Below are 21,481 nucleotides of genomic sequence, written 5' to 3' on the forward strand. Positions count from 1 at the left end.
TGGCTTGGGATGGAGCCAGTGTTCAATTGACTCTCTCAAAGTAGGCAATATGGCACTCTTGCCAGCATAGGAGGTGATGAGTGAAGCTGGGCAGCCTTGAGGGTCCAGCGGGCCCAGACCTGCACCAGCCTGGCCGTCTGCTGCTTGGATGACCTCATGTAAGTCCCCTGGGCTCTCTGAGCCTGCTTCTTTCCTTATGTGGGATTGTGCATTGGTCACTGGGCTGTTGGGAGGTCTAAAAAAAGATCGAACATCTTTCAAAGAGCAGTGCCTGGACTCTGGGGTCTTTTCGTTGTAACCCATGACAACATGCTCAACAAATCAGAAGCCCCTTCCCCTTTCCCTCCAGTGTGTGGGAATGTGCAGGACTGGCCCCATTCACGCGTTCTTCGAAAAACTCTCAAGCCCTCTAGTATTTTTTCTTCTGGACTTTATTGAGTGCCTGCTGTGTGCTGGGGATTTACGGGAGGGGAGGCTGGGGCAACGGAATCTGGCATCTGACCTGGTTGCCCCTCAGCTCGTGTCTGACGCTTTGCCCTTTGCTTTGGAATCTGGACCTCAGGCCTTTGGATAGAAGACTTGAGGGGGCCTCCCAGTGGTGGGTCGATTTCATAGCCACCCAAGTTCCCCCATCATTCCAGTGGACGATTAGCCCCATCCATCCAATGGATGTGTTCTGGGATCGTGCCCGATTTATTTTTCAGTCAAAAATTCAAGGGACAGATCAGCCTTCCCAAAGGTCAACAGCTTTGAAGGCTGTATGCTTGGGGCCTGGGTGCCCCTCGCACATGTCTGTGGAAACCAGTCCCCCAAAAAGGGAGGCCTTCTCAGGTGTCCCCTGAAACATTCAGTTCCAGATTCAGGATCTACCCCAAAGAGGGACACTCTCCCCCCAGGCTTGCGATGAAGGGATTTGGGACCATCTGTATACCTCAAGGAGCCTCATGCTTGTCCCAAAGTAGGAAGACCCCAGGGCAGCCCTGGGCTCACAAGGTGGAGGCCTCAGACCAAGCAACAAAGCAAGCGAAAAAAGAACTTGGGCAACAACAGTGGCTGGAATGGACCCCCCCCCCCCCCGCCCCGGCCTCGCAGGGGTGGGCCAGGGGCCCAGGCTGTCTCCTAGAAGGCTGTGCAGGTGTCAAGGAAGGTAGAGAACTGTCCAGACCAATTGTGAACTTTATTGTCCATGGAAGGATTCTGAAATCATGGACGATGAGCCCCCCTTGGCTGTATCTGGACCCAGTGTGATCTCTGTGCCTCCTGGCATTTCGTTGTGATGGTTCTGTTCAGCCAAGAATCTTGGCCAAGCTGAGGGGGTGACGGGTGTGAAATCTTTGGCAGCCTAGTGTTGGCTTAGGCAAACTCTCCAACTGTAAAGAGAAGAGGAGGCTGTTCTGTGGGCCCAGAGGACAAGGGGCCCCTTCTGTTGCCTGGAGTCATGCTGGAGCCCCTGTCACAGGCCCAGAGTGGCCTTCTTTAAAAGGACATCTCACCCCTTTGGAGAAGAGCACCAGGTGTGGTTAGGTGATCTCCTGCACCTGTGTGACAGACAATCAAGACCTGGTCACCCCACCCCCACCCCAAAGTTCCCAGCCAAGAGGGGGAGGGCTGAACCCCAGTACCTTAGGCTTTGGGAGCACAGGGGATGCACCTAAAACCCAAAGGGGGAGCAAGGGGAAGTTCAAGGGGTGATACCCGAGCTGACTCCCGGGTAGAGCGGTTTCTAGGTCACGAAAGCAGCAGGGGCCTTTGGGTGGTTCCAGAATATTTGGTGACCTCGGGGTGACTTCCCTCTGCTTGCAGAGAAATGCAGCCTCACCCCCTGAATCTCCGGCTGCCACCAAAGAGCAGGTCTCTTCAACTTAGGAGTGACAGACACGCAGCGCCCTCTCGAGGCAAGTGGCCATTAGCAGGTGCGTTTTAAGTGTTTCTTGCGGATCTCTTGTACTTCATTTCTTCTCGTGGTCTGAGCAGGATGGGGTTGTGGATACAGCACGCAGTAGAGGCAGAAACAATGTATCTTTAGCGGGCTGCTGGCTTCAAAGGGCTTCTGATGTGTCCCCACCCACTGTGATGTTGAAAGGCTGGATGGCCGACACCTCAAAGTGTCCGCTTCAGGGAAGGTCCCGCCTATCCGCCGTTTGTTGAATTTTTTAAAAACACCAACATTAAAGAATTCTATTAAATGCCTTTCCGGTTCTCTATTGAGATTACATTTTTGGTTCTGTTCCAAATAGGATATACTTCGAATACTTTCTAGTTTCCTGCCAAAGCATGCAGTCAGTGTCACATAAACCCACGGCGATTCATGTGGGTTCGTGGCTGCTGGCTTTTAGAAGTTTATCTCCTTAAGTGTGTTCTTTTTTGTCCTTTGTTGCTTCATTTATTTTGAGGGAGAGAGAAAGAGAGAGAGAGAGAGCACGCGCGCACACTCAGACAAGTGTCGGAGGGGCAGAGACAGAGGGAGAGAGAGAATCCCAAGCAGGCTCTGTGCTGTCAGCACAGAGCCCGACGTGGGGCTCGATCTCACGAACCCTGAGATCACGACCTGAGCCGAAATTGAAGAGTTGGGTGCTTAACCGACTGAGCCACTCACACTCCCCAAGTGTGTGTGTGTGTGTGTGTGTGTTGTTGTTGTTGTTTTTATAATTGCGGTGCTTATAAGTACACTGTTTATTGTTGTGTCACCGTGTCTAGCATGAAGTAGGTGCTTAGGAAATGTTCTTGAATTAGGAACTTCTTAATCACCACGTACAAGTACACAGTGAAGCCCTGATACGTACATTCACCTTGCTGTGTGGCCATCACCACCCTCCACTTCCAGGATTTTTTTTTCTTCCTGCGAAACTGCATCTCTGTCCCCATTAGACGGCGCCCCACTCCGCCTCCCAGCAGCCTGTGGCAACCGCGATTCGACTTTGTCCCTGTGCTTTGGACTATGTTAGGTGCTTCCTAGAAGTGGAATTGTACGGCCTTGGTCTCTCCGTGACTCTCTTCTTTCACTTAGCCTCATGGCCTCCAGGTTCAAGTGTGGGAGGTGGTAGAATTGCCTTCCTTTGTAAGGACAGCGGATCACCCTTTTCTCATCTGCTCATCTGTCCGTGGACATCTGGGTTGTTTCTACCTTCCGACTACTGTGAATGAAGCTGCTGCAAATAACGGACGTACCGACAGCTGTAGGAGTCCCCACTTGCAATTCTTTGGGGTGTATACCCCAGGAGTATCATCATGTGGTGATGCTATGTTTCATTTTCTGAGGAACCACCGTCTTGTTTTCCCTAGTGGCTGTGTCACTTTGACATTTCTCCCAACTGTGCACGAGGGTTCCGGTGTCTCTCGGCATCCTCGCTAACACTTATTTTCTGGTTTTTTTTTTTTTAATAGTAGCCATCCAAATGGGTGTCTGGTGATAGGTCATTCTGCTTTTGACTCACATTTCCCTGAAGACGAGTAACATTGTGTATCTTCTCACATGCTTGTTGGCCGTCTGGGTGTCTTCTTTGGAGAAATGTCTGTTCAGGTCCCTTGACCATTTTTTAATGTTTTGTAATTTACTTTTAGTGATCTCTACACCCAGGTGGGGCTCAAACTCACAACCCCAAGATCAAGAATGGCATGCCCTACTGACTGAGCCAAACAGGTGCCCCTCCTTTGATCCTTTTTAATTTTTTTTTAAATGTTTTTATTTATCTTAGAGACAGAGCATGAGCAGGGGAGGCGCAGAAAGAGAGGGAGACACAGAATCCAAAACTGGCTCTGAGCTGTCAGCACAGAGCCCGATGCAGGGCTCCAGCCCACGAGCCCTGAAATCATGACCTGAGCTGAAGGCGGACGCTTAACTCACTGAGCCACCCAGGCGCCCTGGACCATTTTTAAATCAAGTTGTTTTGTTGTTGGTGAGTTTGCAGGAATTCTTTATATATTCGGGATAGTCACCCCTTATCAGGTAAAATTTGCAAACATTTCCTCCCATTCCATAGGTTGCCTTTATATTCTGCTGATGGTGTCCTTTTGTGCACAAAAGTTTTTAATTTTGATGAAGCCCGATTTGCCTGCTGTCTTTAATTGCATGTGCCTTTGTGTCCTATTCAAGAAATCTGACGAATCCAATGTTGAGAAGCTTTCCCCCTGTTTTTTGAGGGTTTTCTGGTTTCAATTTTTATGTTTAGGCTTTTGATCCATTTTGAGCTAATGTCTGTATATGGTATAAGGTAAGGGTCCACCTTCATTCTTTGGGATTTAGACAGCCCTTTCTGCCATTTCCCCTCCCTCAATTTGATGTAAAGTCGGTACTTTGTCTGCTGAATGGTCTGGACCCTCTTGTAAAAAGGCCTTTGACCACCTATACAAGGGTTTACTTCTGGGCTCTTTATTCAATTACATTGCACTGTATATCTATCTCTGTGTTAACATCATACTGGGTTGTTTTTTTGTTTTGTTTTGTTTTGTTTTTGTTTGGTTTGTTTTTGAGAGAAAAAGAATGAGCAGGGGTGGGGCAGAGAGAAAGGGGGACAGAAGCAGGCTCCTGGCTGACAGCAGCAAACCCGATGTGGGGCTTGAACTCACAAAGCATGAGACCATGACCTGAGCTGAAGTGGACACTCAACCGATTAATACCACGCTGTTGTGATTACTGTAGATTTGTTTTCAAACCTGGAAGTGCAAGACCTCTAACTTGGCTCTTTGTCAAGATTGCTTTGGCTATTTGGGGGCCCTTGAGATTCCGTATGAACTTTAGGATGGACTTCTTTTCTGTAAAAAAAGGCATTGCGATTTTGATGGGGTTCCTTTAAATCTGTAGATCACTGAGTAGTATCTTAATGTTATTATACTTAATGTTATTAATTTAATATGTTATTATACTTAATGTTATTAAGTATTCCAACCCACTAACATGGGATATTTGGCCATTTATTTGTATCTTCTTCAATTTCTTTCAGTGATGTTTTATAGTTTTCAGTGTACAGGTCTTCAACTCCTTGGTTGAGTTTATTCCTAAGTATTTGATTTGTTTTCATACTATTGTAAATGGAATTATTTTTTAAATTTCCTTTTCTTAATATCCTTTTGTTTAGTGTATAGAAACATAACTGATTGTTTTGTATCGATTTTGTATTCTGCCACTTGGCCAAGTTTATTAGTTCTAATAGGGACTGTGTGTGTGTGTGTGCCATCTACAGGGTTTTGGGTTTTCTACAGGTACATAGGATATATGTATAGATAGGTGTGTGTATATAATATATATATATGGTCATTTTGTCTGAGGACAGAGATGGTTTCTTCCTTTCCAGTTTGGATGTCTTTTATTTCTTTTTCTTGCCTAATTGCTCTGGCTAGCACTTCTATTGCTGTATTAAATAGAAGAGGCCAATATAGACATCACTTTCAGACGTCTTATCCTTGCTTTCTTCTGGCTAGCACTTCTATTGCTGTATTAAATAGAAGAGGCCAATATAGACATCACTTTCAGACGTCTTATCCTTGCTTTCAGAAGAGAAGTTTTTAGTCTTTCACCGTTGAATATGTTATCTATGGGAGCACTTGGGTGGCTCAGTTGGTGGGCTTCCAATTTTGGCTCAGGTTGTGATCTTGCAGTTTGTGGGTTTGAGCCCCACATTGGGACCTCTGATGTCAGTGCAGAGGCTGCTTTGGATCCTCTGTCTCCCTGTCTCTCCCCTGCTCACAGTCTCCCTCTCTCTCAAATAGAAACATTAAAAAAAATATATGTAATCTATGGGCTTTTCATGTATACCCTTTAATAGTTGAAGTAGTTTCCTTTTAGTCTGTTTGTTGTTTTTGTCGTGAAAGGATATTAAATTTTTGTTCAAATGTTTTCTCTGCATCAGCTGAGATGATCATGTGGTTTCTGTCCTTCATTCTGTTACTGTGGTGTATTAAATTGAATAATTTTTCTATGTTGAACCTTTCTTGTATTTCAGGAATAAATCCCACTTGGTTGGGTGTATAGTCCTTTCGATACACTCTTGAATTCTGTTTGGTAGTATTTTTATTTATTTATTTATTTTGGAGGATTTTGCATTTATATTCATCAGGGATATTGGTCTGTCACTTGTTTTTTTTTAATTTTTTACATATTTATTTATTTTGAGAGAGAGGGAGACTCCAAATCTGAACTGCAGGCTCTGAGCTGTCATCAAGTAGCCCAACATGGGGCTCAAATTCACAAACCGTGAGATCATGACCTGAGCAGAAGTTGGACACTTAACCCCGTTGAGCCACCCAGACACCCCTGTAGTTTGTTTCTTGAAGTGTCTTTATCTGGTTTTGGTGTAGAAGTAATGCTGACCTCATAGAATGGATGTGGAGATGCTCCCCCTTCAATTTTTGGAGAGCTTGAGGAGGACTGTTTTTAATTCTTTAAATGTTTGGTAGAATTCACCAGTGAAGCCATCTGGTCCTGGGCCTTTTTTTCCTTCTTTGTGAGGAGGTTTTTGATGACTATTTCAATATTCTTGCTAGTTATAGGTCTGTTCAGACTTTTTTTAAATTTGTCTTAATGCTTTTTTATTTTTGAGACAGAGACAGAGCATGATCAGGGGAGGGGCAGAGAGAGAGGGAGACACAGAATCAGAAGCAGACTCCAGGCTCTGAGCTGTCAGCACGGAGCCAGATGCTGGGCTCAAACTCACAAACCATGAGATCATGACCTGAGCTAAAGTTGGATGCTTAACCAACTAGCCACTCAGGCTCCTGGTCTGTTCAGATTTCTATTCCTTCATGATTCAATCTTGGCAAACCATATACTTCGAGGAATTTATTCATCTTTGTTGTCCAGTTTGTCATACAATTGTTCATATTCCTAAAATCCCTTTGATTTTTGTAAAAATTGGTTGCAATGTTCTGTATTTCATTTCTGATTTTAGTTGAGTACTTTTTTTTTTTTTTTTTTAGTTAGCCAATCTGGCTAAAGTGTTGTCAGTTTTGTTGATCTTTAAAAAACGTTTTGTTACATTAATTTTCTCTGTATTCTCTGTTTGGTTTGTCTCTGTTCTAACATTTGTGATTTCCTACTGTTAGTTTTGGGTTCAGTTTATTTTATTTATTTATTTTTACTTGCTTAAGGTATAAAGTTAGTTGTTGATATACCATCTTTTTTCATTTAAGCATTTACAGGAAAAGAATGTACATTTTCTTTTTGGCACTGCTTTCTCTAAATCTGATGGTTTTGGTGTATTTTACTTTTCACTTGTCTCAAGAGATTTGCTAATTTGCGGCACCTGGGTGGCTCAGTCATTTAAGCATCTGACTTTGGCTCGTGTTATGATCTCGCCATTCGTGGGTTTAAGCCTCACATCAAGCCCTGCACAGGCTCTCTCTCCCTTTCTCTCTGCCTGTGTCCTGCTCTCTCTCAAAATAAACAAACTTAAAAAATGAAAATATATTTGCTAATTTGCCTTGCGGTTTCTTGGACCCATTGTTTCACGGTGTGTTGTTGAATTTTGCACAATTTTTGATTTTTCCTATTTTCCACCTGTTTTTAGTTGTGTTTCTCAGGAATTTGTTTTCACTGTGATTGGTAAAAGATATGTTGTGTGGTTTCAGTTTTCAAAACTGTATTAAGACTGCACGTATTTTGTGGCTTAATTGTCTATTCTGGAGAATGTTCTCTGTGTTCCATGTGTGTTCTAATGTTCTATGTGTGAGTTGAAAGTGGGTGGATGGGGGAGGGTTGAAGGACTCCTAAGAGTTGTTGTTTTCTCCCTTCACTTCTGTCCATGTTTGCTTCAGATTTTTAGAAGCTCTGATATCTGGTGCATATATACTTGGAATTGTTAGATTCTCTTGGTGAATTATGCGTCGATATAAGGATTAATGGCCTCTCCTATCCCTTGCAACAGCTTTTTTTTTTCCCTTAAATTCTACTTGTCTGATACCCGCATAGCCATCCCTGCTCTATTTTGGTCATTATTTATATAGACTATCTTTTTCTATTCTTTGGCTTTCAACCTATGGGTGTCTTTAAATCTAGAGTGACTGTCTGGCAGATGGCGTAAAGTCAATTACTGGATTTTTCAGCTCCACAATTTGGTTCCTTATTACAATTTGTCTTTGTCGACATTCTCCTTTTGCTTAGATGTTGTTTTCGTAATTCCGTTTAGTCGTCTGCTCCTCTTTTCCTCAGCTGACAGCAGGTCCAGGACTGTTGTTTTCAAGTCTGAGGCCGGTTTTTCTTGAGAGTTGGTTTCTGGAGGTTGACGGTATTCCTGTGAATGGGCCCTGCCTCCCCGTTTCTTTGTGTGTCTTGTCATCTTGTGTTGAAACTGCGCATTTGAAAAGGCGTCCACCTCTCCCAGTCTTTGCAGACTGTCCCTGGGCCGGGGAAGACCTTCACGAACCAGCCGGACAGAAAGGCTCAGGGTTCTCTCAAACATTTTTAGTGGGGGCTTTATCTTCTCTGGGCCTTTGGGTATTTTCAGTTCCCATCCCCAATATACACAGCTGCCTTTAAAGGTCTAAATTTCCCCAGCAGCCTCCCCCCTGCTTCTTCTCAGGGGTCTAGATACATTGAATTCCTCTGCCCGTAATCTGGCCCCTGGCCACCCGCCGGTCTGTGGACTCTCACATACGCAGCCGTGACTGCTCTCAGCAACCTCCAACCCCACACCCAGACTCTGCCACTACGGTCATCAGCACTCTGAGCCGGAAGAGACCGAGGCCTGTGCCTCTGGCAGCCCCCAGGCAAGTCAGAATGTTGTCAGCAAGTTCCACACTTTCTCTTGCATCCTGAGGGATGAATTGGTTGGCTTTACTTGAAACCTTACTGTGACAGGCAAGCAAAAACACCATGCATGGGGTTCCCTACGGTTCTGAGTTGAGCTTTTTCTTGCTCAGGCACTCCTGTGGTTGCTGCTGCTTCTAGAGTTCCCACAAAGCTACTTGGGGCCATTTTATTATACGTTTGGTGTTCTCCTGGGGGACTGAAGGTCTTGACTCCCTGGCCTGCCGTCTTGCTAGTGTGCCGTCTGTTTTCCTCCGCATTCTTTTTTAATTTTATTTTTTATTTTTAAAAATTTACATCCAAATTAGCGTATAGTGAAACAATGATTTCAGGAGTAGTTTCCTTGGTGCCCCTTACTCATTTGGCCCAGCCCCCCTCCCACAACTCCTCCAGTAACCCTCTGTTTGTTCTCCATATTTAAGAGTCTCGTGTTTTGTCCCCGTCCCTGTTTTTATATTATTGTTTCCCTTCCCTTATGTTCATCTGTTTTGTCCCTTAAAGTCCTCATATGAGTGAAGTCATATGGTATTTGTCTTTCTCTAATTTCCCTTAGCATAATACCCTCCAGTTCCATCCACGTAGTTGCAAATGGCAAGATGTTACACTTTTTTTCTTTTCTTTTTTTTTTTTTTTGGGACAGAGGGAGACACAGAATCGGAAACAGGCTCCAGGCTCCGAGCCATCAGCCCAGAGCCTGACGCGGGGCTCGAACTCACGGACCGCGAGATCATGACCTGGCTGAAGTCGGACGCTTAACCGACTGCGCCACCCAGGCGCCCCGATTTTACACTTTTTGATTGCCGAATAATACTCTGTTGTACATATATACCACATTTGCTTTATCCATCCATCCATCGGTGGACATTTGGGGTCTCTCCATCCTTTGGCTATTGTGGACAGTGCTGCTATAAACATGGGGGTGCACGTGTCCCTTCGAAACAGCACACCTGTATCCCGTGGGTAAATGCCTAGTAGTGCCATTGCTGGGTGGTAGGGTAGTTCTCTTTTTAGCGTTTGGAGGACCCTCCATACTGTTTTCCGGCGTGGCTGCACCAGCTTGTATTCTTACCCGCAGCGCAAAAGAGATCCTCTTTCTCCGCATCCTCGCCAACATCTCTTGTTGCCTGAGTTGTTGATGTGAGCCCTTCTGACAGGTGTGAGGTGGTATCTCATTGTGGTTTTGATTTGCATTTCCCTGAGGATGAGTGATGTTAAAGAATTTTTCATGTGTCGGTTGGCCATCTGGACGTCTTCCTTGGCGAAGTGTCTATTCATGTCTTTTGCTCATTTCTTCACTGGATTATTTGTTTTTTTGGGCATTGACTTTGATAAGTTCTTTATAGATATTGCATACTAACCCCTTTGTCTGATATGTCATTTGCACATATCTTCTCCCATTCCGTCGGTTGCCTTTTAGTTTTGCTGACTGTTTCCTTAGCTGTGCAGAAGTTTTTATTTTGATGAGGTCCCAGTAGTTCATTTTTGCTTTTGTTTCCCTTGCCTCCGTTGAGTAAGAAGTTGCTGCGGCCAACATCAAAGAGGTTTTTGCCTGCTTTCTCCTCGAGGATTTTGATGCCGTCCTGTCTTACATTGAGGTCTTTCATCCATTTCGAGTTGACTTTTGTGTCTGGTGTAATAAAGTGGTCCAGGTTCATTCTTCACGTCGCTGTCCAGTTTTCCCAGCACCACTTGCTGGAGAGACTGTCTTTATTCCACTGGATATTCTTTCCTGCTTTGTCAAAGATGAGTTGGCCATACATTTGTGGGTCCATTTCTGGGTTCTCTTTTCTGTTCCGTTGATCTGAGTGTTCTTGGGCCATGTTTTCCTCTGCATTTTGATCAGGATGTTTCCAGGGGTGCCTAGGTAGCCCAGTTGGGTGAGCGTCTGACTTCTGATTGTGGCTCAGGTCACAATCCCAGAGTCATGAAATCGAGCCCTGCATCAGGCTCTGTGCTGAGGGTGGCAGCTGCCTGGGATTCTCTCTCTGTGAAACATTAAGAAAGATGTTTCCAATGCATTATTAGATATCTCACTAGAAGAGTCCTGAATTACCTAAATTTCTTTAGTACATTATTCTTAAAGACCATCCTTGGATTCCAGAGATTGTTTAGTTTATTAATACATTAGTAACCTCTATATTCAAGTGCGAAGTTGGGCTTTTCTTTCTCTTCCTGTATTGTCCTTGTCCTTGCCGTGTGTTCATATCTTACTACTTCATTAACATGAGTTGGGGATAGAAAGGTTTCATTTTCCTATTCTGGAAGTGTTACAGTAAATTATTTCAACTTGCCTCTAACATGATCTGGGCTTGGTGTGTACCATTTAAAAGTTTTTGTTTTGAACTAATGACAGATTTTCAGAAGAAAGTTCAAAGATAGGGCCGGGAGGTCCCGTGTATCTTACATTCGGTTTCTTCCAGTGGCCACATCTTCAGTAACGAGAGCACAATATCCAAACCCAGACATTGACAGTGGTCGAAGGCATGTATCTAGTTCGGACATCTCCTTGAAGCTGTAGGTTTGTGTTACCACCACCACCACCAAAATACACAACTGTTCGACCACCAGAAACACCTCCCTTGGGCTACCTCTCCTTCCTCCATTGTCCCAGACCCAGACAGCAGCTGAGTTGTTATTCATCTTTATAACTGGTCATTTTGAGAATGTTACGTAAATAAAATCATATGGCGCTTGACCTTAGGAGTTTGGGGTTTTTTTCCCCACTCAGCATAATGCTTTTGAGATTCATCCAAGTTGTTACCTGTACCAGTAGGGTGTTCCTTTTTATTGCTGAATATATCCCATGGTAGGGACATACCCACATTGTTTAGCTGTGCACCAAAGGTAGGCTGTTTCAAGGTTTGGGCTCTTACAGATAATAGTGCTATGAATAATCACGTCCAGGCTTCTGTGTGAAACACAGGTTTTCATTTCTCTGGGATAAATACCCAGGAATGCAATTGCTGGATTATATTTTAAGTGTGTTCTTAGCTTTTTCTCCAGGGTGGCTGTACCATTGTTTATTTCCCCACCAGCAATAGATGAGGGAATGAGTTTCTCTACATTTTTGCCAGGCTTTGGTGTTGCTGTTTTTTTCTAAACTGTTCTAATAAGTATGTAGTGTTCTCACTTCCCTAATGACTAATACTGCTGAACACCTTTCTTTCCTGGGCCTGTTTGCTGCCTATATGTCCTCTTAGGTGACATGTCTTCATGTGATTGCTCATTTTCTACTTAGATTTTTTTTTTTTTACTGTTAAATTTGAGTTTATATATTCTAGATAGAAGTCCTTTGTCAGATAAGTGGTTTGTAAACATTTTGTCTTGTATGAACGAGGTCTATTTTTTTCTTTTGTGAATCAGGCTTTTGGTGTCCTAATAAGTAAGCTTTGCCTGCTGTCTTTTAGACAACATTATAGTCTATAGATTCAGCTGATTTAATAGCTATGAGATTCTTCAGGTTAAAAAATCAATTTGTATTCAAGCTAGGTCTTGAAAGTTATCAGCAATCTGTCCGGAGTTGTTGAATGACCTTTCAGTCTCTCCTGGATCTGTGGTTTTGACTTCTCGGTCATTCCTAGTTACTGTCTTTTTTCCCCCTCTGGATCCCTTCTATTGTTCATCTCTTCCTGTTTCATTAAATTCCTCCCTTCTGCTTTCCCTGGTTTCTACACAGGGTCAGCCAACGCTTTCTGTAAAGAATCGACTCTGCAGCCAGATCTGCAGCCTGTGTTGCAAATACAGAGCCACAGATGGAGTGTGAATAAATGTGTGTGGCTTGCTCTGTTCCTTTAGTGACTGTCTCCCAGTGGGAAAGATATTTTCAGATAGTTCAGTGCTAATAATGTTTCATTTTTAACCTCGTATCATAGTAGACCTGGGTATAAAATCTAACTCAGCAATTACTCTCTTCAGAGACTGGACTCTTGCTGGTGGGAGATTGGTTGTCTACCTGTTCCTTGAAAGATGACCTCTTACCCAAGCTGAAATGTCTTAATAGAGGTTTCTGGTCAGTATTTGGGCTGCCTTGTGCTTCCTGAATCTGAGGCATCACACTCTCAAACCTCTTTGTGTTCTCATTCTGAAATTTCTGTTAGCACCTCACTTCACCCTCTGTTTTATATTTTCCAGTTCATTAATTTTTTGTCTTCTGTCAAATGTGTTATGTTTTAAATTTCAGTAAATATTTATCAATTCTGGAAATTACTTCTGGAATCCCACTTACCATTTTCAGTTTCTTCCATGTATTCCATCTTCTCAAATGCTAGCATCTGAAGGTCTTAGTGAGTGGGAAAGAGTCTCTGTTTGGACCATATTCTACCCTGGGGCCTCAGAAGTCTCAGCAAGGAGGCCCCGGCTTCTGGGGACTCCACCTCTCCATGAGCCAGGTTTAGCAAGAATTCTGGTAAGTCGGTTTAGCCTGCATGACTGGTTACCTCGACATCGGACAGGGTTCCTCTCATCAGTCTGGCCTGCCTCCAACAAGAATCCTGCCAGCTCGATTGAGCAATAACTCGCCTATCTCTCACGGTTCATCTTGGTAATTTTCCATCCACAGACCCCAACCCTGCTCAGCACTCAGTCCCCAATTCTCCCTGTTGAGTTGAGCCCCATCTCTCACCCCTATGGCCAAACCCCATTGCAGTGGTTCCCGCACCACTGTGATAGTCCCCCTGAATACAGCCCACCTTAGAGCTCTTTTACAAGCATCAGGAATAATTTTCCCTTTAACAGGGATTCTACTCCCCATGCTTGGTGCAGTTGCTGACTTTCAACCCTACATAGTGGACTTTAGCCACAGGAATCAGAGTGAAGGATAATATTGGTTGACCGAGGGCTTTCCAGACAGGGGAAAGAGTGTCCGTTAAAATCCCTGACGAGCAGATCTGTGGTTACAAATTTTCGGAAGCTGAGTTTATAGTTGTCTGACCTCCCAGAGCTATTATCTCCTGTGCCAGAGGTCCCCGGATTTTCAAGACCTGGCTTGGACAGGGGGAGTCTTTGGGCTTCTTTTTCTCAGTAAGTAACCCTTTGCCCATAACTCAGAGTCAAAACAGAGCTCACTGTAAGAAGATGGAGTGCCTGTCCACCCCAAGGGAGCTAAGCAAAAGGAAGGAACTGGTTTTCCCTCTGGGAGGGAAGACACAGGTCAATGGGGCAGGAGTCAGACTCATTGCGGGCTGGGGCAGCTTACCACACTGTGGAGGAGGGTCCAGGGGCACGAAGCCCCGGGCACACAGGTGGATGTAGGCGGCAGCCAGGTTGCAGGCAGGAAAGAGCTCCTGGGTGCCACAGGTGTCCTGGGTGCACAGGCTGAGAAATGGGGTGGGGTCCACCTGAAAGCCAGCCATCAGAGTCAGGGTCCTTGCCCACTGCACCCTTGGGAGGAGCACCAAGGAGGGGCAGAGGCTGGATCAGGGCAGGGGAGTTCTTTTGCCTTCTGGTCTACCCACTGCAGGGCTTCCCCTGGGGTCCAGACCCAGCCTCACACTCACCACACTGAAGCAGTTCCCCAGGCAGGAACGGGGGTCCTGGAAGAAGGCCCGGCAGGTGGGGCTCTGTTGGGGGCACTCGTGAGTTTTCTCCACGGCCCTACAGTCGCCACCCAGCTGGTGAGACAAACCCAAGACTCAGGCCTCCCCCACTGGACCTCTCTTCTCCCGGGCATCTAAAACAGGTGCATCAGCTTCCGGAGCAGGTGGCTACCCCCTGGGTGTGAGCAGTTGTCTGCAGAGTTTGCATGCAGGGGGCCAAGCTCTGCCCACAGCCACGGAGCCCTGGTGAGGCCCAGCCGCTCACCTGCCAGGCGAGGCCGAGCTCCTCCAGGCCGTGGGCCAGGGTGCCGTCCGGTAGCATCAGCTCGTTGGCAGCCTCGTTGTCGTTGGTGCCCAGGAGGCCGGCCGACACGCCTATGGGAAAGGGGGACGTGGGCGAGCCTGGCCAGGGTTCCCGGGGGGGCCGGACCCTCCACCCCTGACTCCCACGCCCCACCCTGGCTCTGACCCTTCCCCAGAGGGAGAGGAGAAAGGAAACGGAGGATGGGAAGCCCTCATGTGCCGAGCCACCGCAACGGCTCCTCTCTTGCCTGCTCAGGTTGGGAGCCCCCCAGGAAGCAGCAGTGGGAAGGGGTCCTGGGGAACCTGGCCCCCAGCCTCTCAAGGACAGCAAGTGCACCCCTGGCCAGGGATTGGCCGCATTGGCCTCGGACACCTGCTGTGGTCGCCACATGGCCGACCCCATGGGCCCGGAGGCCCCCAGCTGGGGCCCAGACCCACCGTGGAGCCAGAGGCCCAGAGTGACGCTGCAGAGGCCAGCCCGAACGTCACAGGTGATTGAGACGCCGTCCTCACTGGCCAGCTTGACCCTGGGCACATCCCTCCTCGTCGCGGGAGGGGGCAGATCTCGGTGCAGACAGCTCTGCCTGGGCTCAGAGGACTCGTACAGCCTGTAGGTCTGGGGGCCAGACACGGGCTGAGGGGGACAGGCAGCAGGCCCGCGGGGCACCGGGTGGGAAGGGCGTGGGGCCCAGGATACAGGTGTGTGGATGGGACGGCCGGCAGGAGACTGTCCTCCCCCTGGGCCCCTGCCCCTCCCACGCTCGCACGGCTCACCTTCAGGCGGGGGTAGAACACGAGGGAAGTGTGGTTCAGCTGCACTGACACGGACGTGAGCCCTGAACTGGCCCGGTTCAGCGTCAACGAGAACGTGTTGTGAGCAAAGTCCTTGGCCAGCAGCAGGCTCCCACAGTGGACACCCAGGCTCCATACCTGGCCATCGAAGGTCACCACGTGCCTGGCCCCGGCCACCACAGCATGGTCTGGGAAGAAGAAGTGGCCAGGTAGGTGAGGACGGCCAGTTCGGGCCGGTGTCCTCTGGGGCAGCCCACGTGCGGAGAGAGGGGGTCTGTCCCCAGCTCTTCTCCCCAGCCCCGCACCCCGAACTGAGCCAGCTACAGCCCAGTCAGCAGTAAAAAGAAACAAAGGACTGACACGTGCACGAGCCTTGTAAAGCTGGGGCGGGGAGGTGATAGCTGAGAGATGATGGGTGGGGTCGGTTGAGGGAAAAAAATGTTCTAAAATCAACTGTGGGGACAGATGTGTATCCCTATGAATATACTCAAAGCCCCAGAATCAGATGCTTTAGTAAGTGAATTGTGTGTCCATGAAGCTACTGTAAAACAGAATTACATTAAAAAAACGACGCACACGCGACTGTGGCCAAAGGTCCATCCAACACAAGGCAGGTACCACGGGGCCTGGCTCCGCCCTCTTCAAAGGCGGCTGATGGGGGGGGGAGACGGGGGGGGGGTGGTGGGGGGAGACAGCTTGACCCATCCAGCCCAAACCGCCCTGGGGCAGGGGCCTGGGCCGTGTGCGGCAGGAACTGTGACCCAGGCCTGGCAGCTGCTGGCTCACCCGGCCGGCCACACAAGGAGGGGACGAAAGCCCCATTGTCAGCTCTCTGAGCTGAAGGTCACAGACCAGCCCAAGGTCACACACAGGTGGAGCTCTGAGACCCAGCAGCTCCTCCCTCACCTATGCCTTGCAGAGGAAGTACCCCTGCGCCCAGGAAGGCGAGCCCCCGGCCCCCCCCCGACCTGTGTGGTGACAAGAACCCGCACCGATATCCCAGTCCCACCAGGCCCTGGGTGCCACGCCTGCCCCTGGACTTCAGATCTGCCCCGTCACCAAGGAATTGTGCACCCAAACGGCCTGTGGGCCTGTGACCCACAGGAGGGAGCCAAGCTGTCACCGCCCCTTGGCAGAGGGAGGGAGAAACCAAGTCCCAGAGAGGCGGGGAGACCAGCCGGGGCCACACGGGGGCACGAGCCGGACGCAAACCCTCCAGGGGCCCCGAGCCCTCACAACCACATCCGATGCCGGCACCGCCCACGACTGCAGGCAATGCCTGACCCAGTCTGGACTCAATTAGCCGCCTTCCGATTCCAACTGGAGGTCTGCCTTCTGCGGCTCCAGCCCAGTGCAGTGGGAGGGAGCTGGCCTCGAGCCCCAAGCCACTTGGCCCACTTGCACCTTGGGTCCAGGCTCGGGCTTTCAAACTCTGGCTAGAAGCCCGGCTCTGCAGCCCAGCTCGAGGCCAGGATGACCTCGGGAAGCGCAGGAACCTCCGGGCTCAGCAGTACCAAGCTATGGCTCCTCTCACCCCGGACCCCGCCCCCGTGTCTGCGCCTGCAGGGTCCGGCCACTGCACCCCAAGGGGCTGAGCGGGGAGGAGGGGGTCGCGAGACTCACACTCATGGGGGCTCTGCAGCAGGCGGTGTTTGAGCCGGTAGTACGCGGCCAGCACGTTGGTCCCGTACAGCTCGCGGAAGGGCAGCACCAGCTTCTCCACCAGGTAGCCGGTCACCCGGGCCACAGCCAGGGGCTCGTCCCCTGCAGGCAACAGTGGCAGCGTCACCAGCAACGAGCAGTTCCTGGAAAGAGCAGTCCCAGCCGGACGGATGGGCCTTTGCTTCTGGAAGCAGCTTAAGGAGGTGGAGGTGGGCGGGACAGGCTCGGGAGAGACACGATGGCCTCACCGGAAGGACGTACGTGGCCTTGGGTCAGGTGGGGGCACCTCTGTGTGAACACCAAGGGATAGATGGGCCCACCACTGGGGCCCCGCAAGGTGCGGGGGGGGGGGGGGGCAGGGGCAGCAAGAGCACTGGAGAAGCAGGGGATCAGAGCCCTGGGGACCTTGGGAATTACACAGGAAAGGGCAGACCCTGAAACTGTCTCAGGATGGAAAAGAGGGGGTCAGGTCGACCTTATGGGGCCTGAAGGAGCACAGAAGTCTCATCGCACTGGGGCTAGACATGGACAAGGACAACTTCACACCCTCTACTGTGGGTGCAGGACTTTTCCCTCCCCCACGGGGCCCAGGGGACCTGACACAGGGAGCAGCCTCAAAGGCCTTCTACCCCCAAAGTCCTTTTTACAGTACAAGCACCCAGGGGTGACCCGTTGCCAGGACCTCCCCAGACAGCCCCTTCCCCGTGCAAACAGCCCCGACTGGGGACATCGTTCCTCCCACGACCTGACACCCTCCCTGGTTTGCAGCTTCCGTCTGCCAGCTTGCATTGCAACAGCACTGACAGCCAGGGCAGCAGAAACGTCATGCGTTCCCAGGAGGGGAAACCAAGGCACAAAGCAGTGACTGATCCAGCACTGCCCAAGTTAGAGGTGCATTCAAGCCCAAGCATTCCCCTGGTCCGGATGCTCTGTGTGGCCACTGGCCCTGGGAGAAGGGCGCCACTGCCACCCTAACCCCCCCCCCCCCCGCAGATGGGCCCCCCCCACCGCCGGCCTGTGAGGGGAAGGGATGCACACGCCGGGCCTCTGCTGCTGCTCCCGGGCTTGGTCCCTCTCTGATGATTCCCAAACTTGGATGCACGACCCAGGCCATCAGCTGCCGGCTGGACACCTCCAGCTGGAAGTCCCCACGGGGTCTCAAGCTCAACAGTCCAGAATGGCCCCCTATCCCCACTCTGGTGGAGTACACTGAATAGAGGCCCCCAAAGACATCCAAGTGCCCGAGACCTAGGACTGCGGTAACTTATGTGGCCAAACACAGTTTGCAGGTGTGACAGGGTTAAGGATTATCCAGGGGAGCCGAGGACCACGACAGAACCACAAAAATGGAGGCAGGGGCTCAGAAGCAGGAGCTACGAGGACAAAGGTCAGAAAGCAGGAGGGAGAGGCGGTGAGCCACACAGTGCAGGGGCCTCCAGCTGCCGGAGGAGGTCAAGGACACGGGGGCTCCACGGGGGGAACCGGCAGGGTCAGCATATTCTGACTGCGGGTTAAACTGATTCCGGGCTTCAGACTTCCAGAACTGTACAAGCATAAATCCTGTTGTTCTATTTATCTTCGGGGAGAGTGTAAGCAGGGGAGGGGCACACAGAGGGGGGCAGAGGCTCTGAGCTGACAGCAGGAAGCCCGACACGGGGCTCGGACTCACAAACCGCAAGAGGGGCTGAGGCCATGAACTCGGACGCTCAACTGACTGAGCCACCCAGGTGCCCCAAAGCTGTGTTGTCTCAAGCCACCCAGTTGGTGGGTGATGCGCTACAGCACCAACAGGAAACGAAAAAAGCCCCGATGGGCTTTCCACCGCTCATGCCCCATCGCTCCATAAACGGACTCTCCATCTTGCCAAACCAAGGCCAAAACCCTCAGCACTGTTCCACCCCGGATGCAATCTTGTCCTCCAATCTACAGACCTGACCTTAACCCACATCCAGACTCTGACACGTCCCAGCCCTCCACGGCTACCACTGCTCAGCGGAGCCACCGTCCTGTCTCGCCTGGGCAGCCACCAAGAAACAACCACTTTTTTTCTCTTTTTTAAGTAGGCCTCACGAACAGCACGGAGCCTCACGGGGGACTTGAACTCACAACCCTGAGATCAAGAGTTGGATGCTCAACCGACTGAGTCCCCCCAGGCGCCCCTAAGTGACGACTCTTTACTGGGCTCCCCACCCGTATCCACACCACTCCCCTGCCCCCATATCTTTAGTCTCAACACCAGGACCACAGGGATCTTTCGAAAGGGGATACAGATCATGTCTTTCCTCAGCTCAAAATCTTCTGTGCGTTCCCATCTCAGAGGAGACGCTCAAGTCCTCACAAAGGCCCCAGGCTGCCTGGGTCCCTGTCACCTCTCGGGCTCTTACACCCTCTATTCCAGCCTGGCTTCCTCCATATTCCTCCAACAGGCAGGGCACATTCCCACCCCCGGGCGTTTGCACTGACTGGTGCCCTCTGCCTGGAACTCTTCCCATGATGTCCATGACTCACTACCCCAGCTCCTTCCAGCCCTTGTCCAAATGCTACCTTCTCCTTGAAGCAGACCATGGCTGCACCACTTCAAATGCACCCCCAACCCACTTGTCAAGCCTTTTTATTTCCCCCCGCCTCTAGCATTTACCACCTAACACACCAAATCAGAGGCTGGGAAACCATGGGTCAGGGGTCAGATCCAGTCTGTGTTCCGTTTCTGAACAGCCTGCAAGCTAACAAGGGCTTTTAGGTTTTAAAGGATTCTTGAAACACAAAACAAAGACTAAGCAAGAGACCATCTGGCCCACGAAGCCTGAACACTTCACTCCAGGGCCCTTTATAGGAAAGGTTTGCCGACCCCTGGTGTAGATAACCTAGTTATGTGTTCAGTCTAGCCCCCCGGGGTAGACTATGGAGGGATCGGGGTCGTTCACTAGAACGCAGCACCTAGAACAGCTCCTGCTCAGAGAAAGCGTTCCTGAAACATCTATGGAATGAAGAAGCAGCCCATCTCCTCATCTGTAAAACCAGGACCGCAAACGTGTCCCTGGGAGGGTTGTCCTGAGGGAAAAATGAGACCCGGGGTGTTTCAGCCCAGTGTCCAGCCCGGGGCAGGAAGGCAGGGACGGACAGACGCCCAGGTACCTGGCCGAGAAGCTGTACACGTCCAGCAAAGGCTTGCAGAGCCTCCTCAGAGCCTGTGACAAAGTGGCTTCGGCCCAAGACAGCATCTGGCGTGTGGCCTGCAGGGAGGCGGGCGGCGAGAGCCATCAGGGTTCCCGCCACCTAGCAGGGCCGCCTCCCACCCCCTCGCCCCACCTCACCAGCTCCAAGGTGGCCGCGATGGGCCTGGGCCCCAGGGCCCGCAACCACCGCATGGCAGACTCGGCCCGCTCCTGCCACACCTCGTCCAGGGGCCGCAGCGTGACCTCCAGGTAAGCCTCCTTCAGCGTGGCCAGGGGCCCTGCAAAGGCAGCCAGCGCCCACCGTGAGGCCCCTGCAGTCCCGACGGCAGGCAAGATGCCATTGCCCACAGCCCAGACCCAGGTCTGCGGGAAACAGGGCCTGTTCCAGCAAACTAGGTGATGGCACCAGGGACCCCGGACAAGAGCCGGCTTAGTGGGCCTGAGACTTCCCCTCTGAGAGTCCCACTCACAAGGTCAGCCCCTGGCAGGCACCTGGGATCCCAGATTTTAGGGAGGTGCCATCACCCCCAGAACCGGGAAGAGGGCCTCGTGCTGTGCCCCAGCTGTGCACACAAGTGGCTCGTGCTGAATATCCCTTTGCTTCTCCCAGCCCCAAAGCAGGGTAAGTGCCAGAGAAGGCTACCCACGTGACCAGCCCCCAAGGAAAACCCTGGGTACGAGGTCTCCAACGAGCTCTCCTGATGGACAATGTTAGACACATGTTAGCACAGCTCGAAGCTGGCGGAATTGAGGGCGGCCCGGGTGACCTCCCGGGGAGAAGATTCTGGAAGCTTGTGCCTCGTTGCCCCTCCGCCCCCTCCCCCCCACTGGGCCTTGGCCCCTGCACCTCTTCCTCCATCTTGCTCTGCATGCTTTCGCCGTAACAACACGCTGAGAACTGAGGCCTAGCAAGCCACCGAACCTGGGGGTGGCCGTGGGGATTCTGACGCAGAGACGTAAGCGGGGTGGGAGAGAAGGCCGGCTGTGAGCCCTGATGCTCCCCGAGGAGGGGCCAGAGGTTCCCCGCATCAACCCGGAGGGTGATCGGGGCAGCAGCTGCTTAGTAACCAGGATGGAACCCTCAACCACACACCCCGCGGGCACTTATCACAGAACCAGGAACCGGCTCTGGAATCATACAGCCGTGGGCCTGCTAGAAACAAAGCTGCATATTCCAAAGAAATCAGCGGGGACGGGAGACACGGGGGCAGCGGTCCCCGAAAGAAATCAGGCAGCGGGCATAAGGGCTAGTAGCGTGGAGACCTACAGCATGG

General features: G+C 50.4%; 1 protein-coding gene across 15 annotated transcripts in view; it reads right to left on the minus strand.

Moving 5' to 3' along the window:
* Positions 1-1,158: 1,158 nt before the first annotated feature.
* LOC106989291 (uncharacterized) overlaps positions 1,159-21,481 on the minus strand; it is a 139,646-nt gene continuing 119,323 nt past the window's right edge. For 7 of the 15 annotated variants that reach the window (XM_053212985.1, XM_053212986.1, XM_053212992.1 and 4 more), the window contains 8 exons: positions 20,346-20,485; positions 20,167-20,264; positions 16,993-17,174; positions 15,352-15,557; positions 14,540-15,193; positions 14,236-14,349; positions 13,935-14,076; positions 9,527-10,725 (listed from right to left, as the gene is read on the minus strand). In XM_053212985.1, the coding sequence (XP_053068960.1) occupies positions 10,649-10,725; positions 13,935-14,076; positions 14,236-14,349; positions 14,540-15,193; positions 15,352-15,557; positions 16,993-17,174; positions 20,167-20,264; positions 20,346-20,485 (1,613 nt within the window). In that variant the 3' untranslated portion in view covers positions 9,527-10,648. The other 8 variants (XM_053212993.1, XM_027043240.2, XM_027043239.2 and 5 more) reach the window with 8 other exon arrangements.

This window comes from Acinonyx jubatus, chromosome E3 (genome assembly GCF_027475565.1).
Source record: "Acinonyx jubatus isolate Ajub_Pintada_27869175 chromosome E3, VMU_Ajub_asm_v1.0, whole genome shotgun sequence".
Taxonomy (NCBI): domain Eukaryota; kingdom Metazoa; phylum Chordata; class Mammalia; order Carnivora; family Felidae; genus Acinonyx; species Acinonyx jubatus.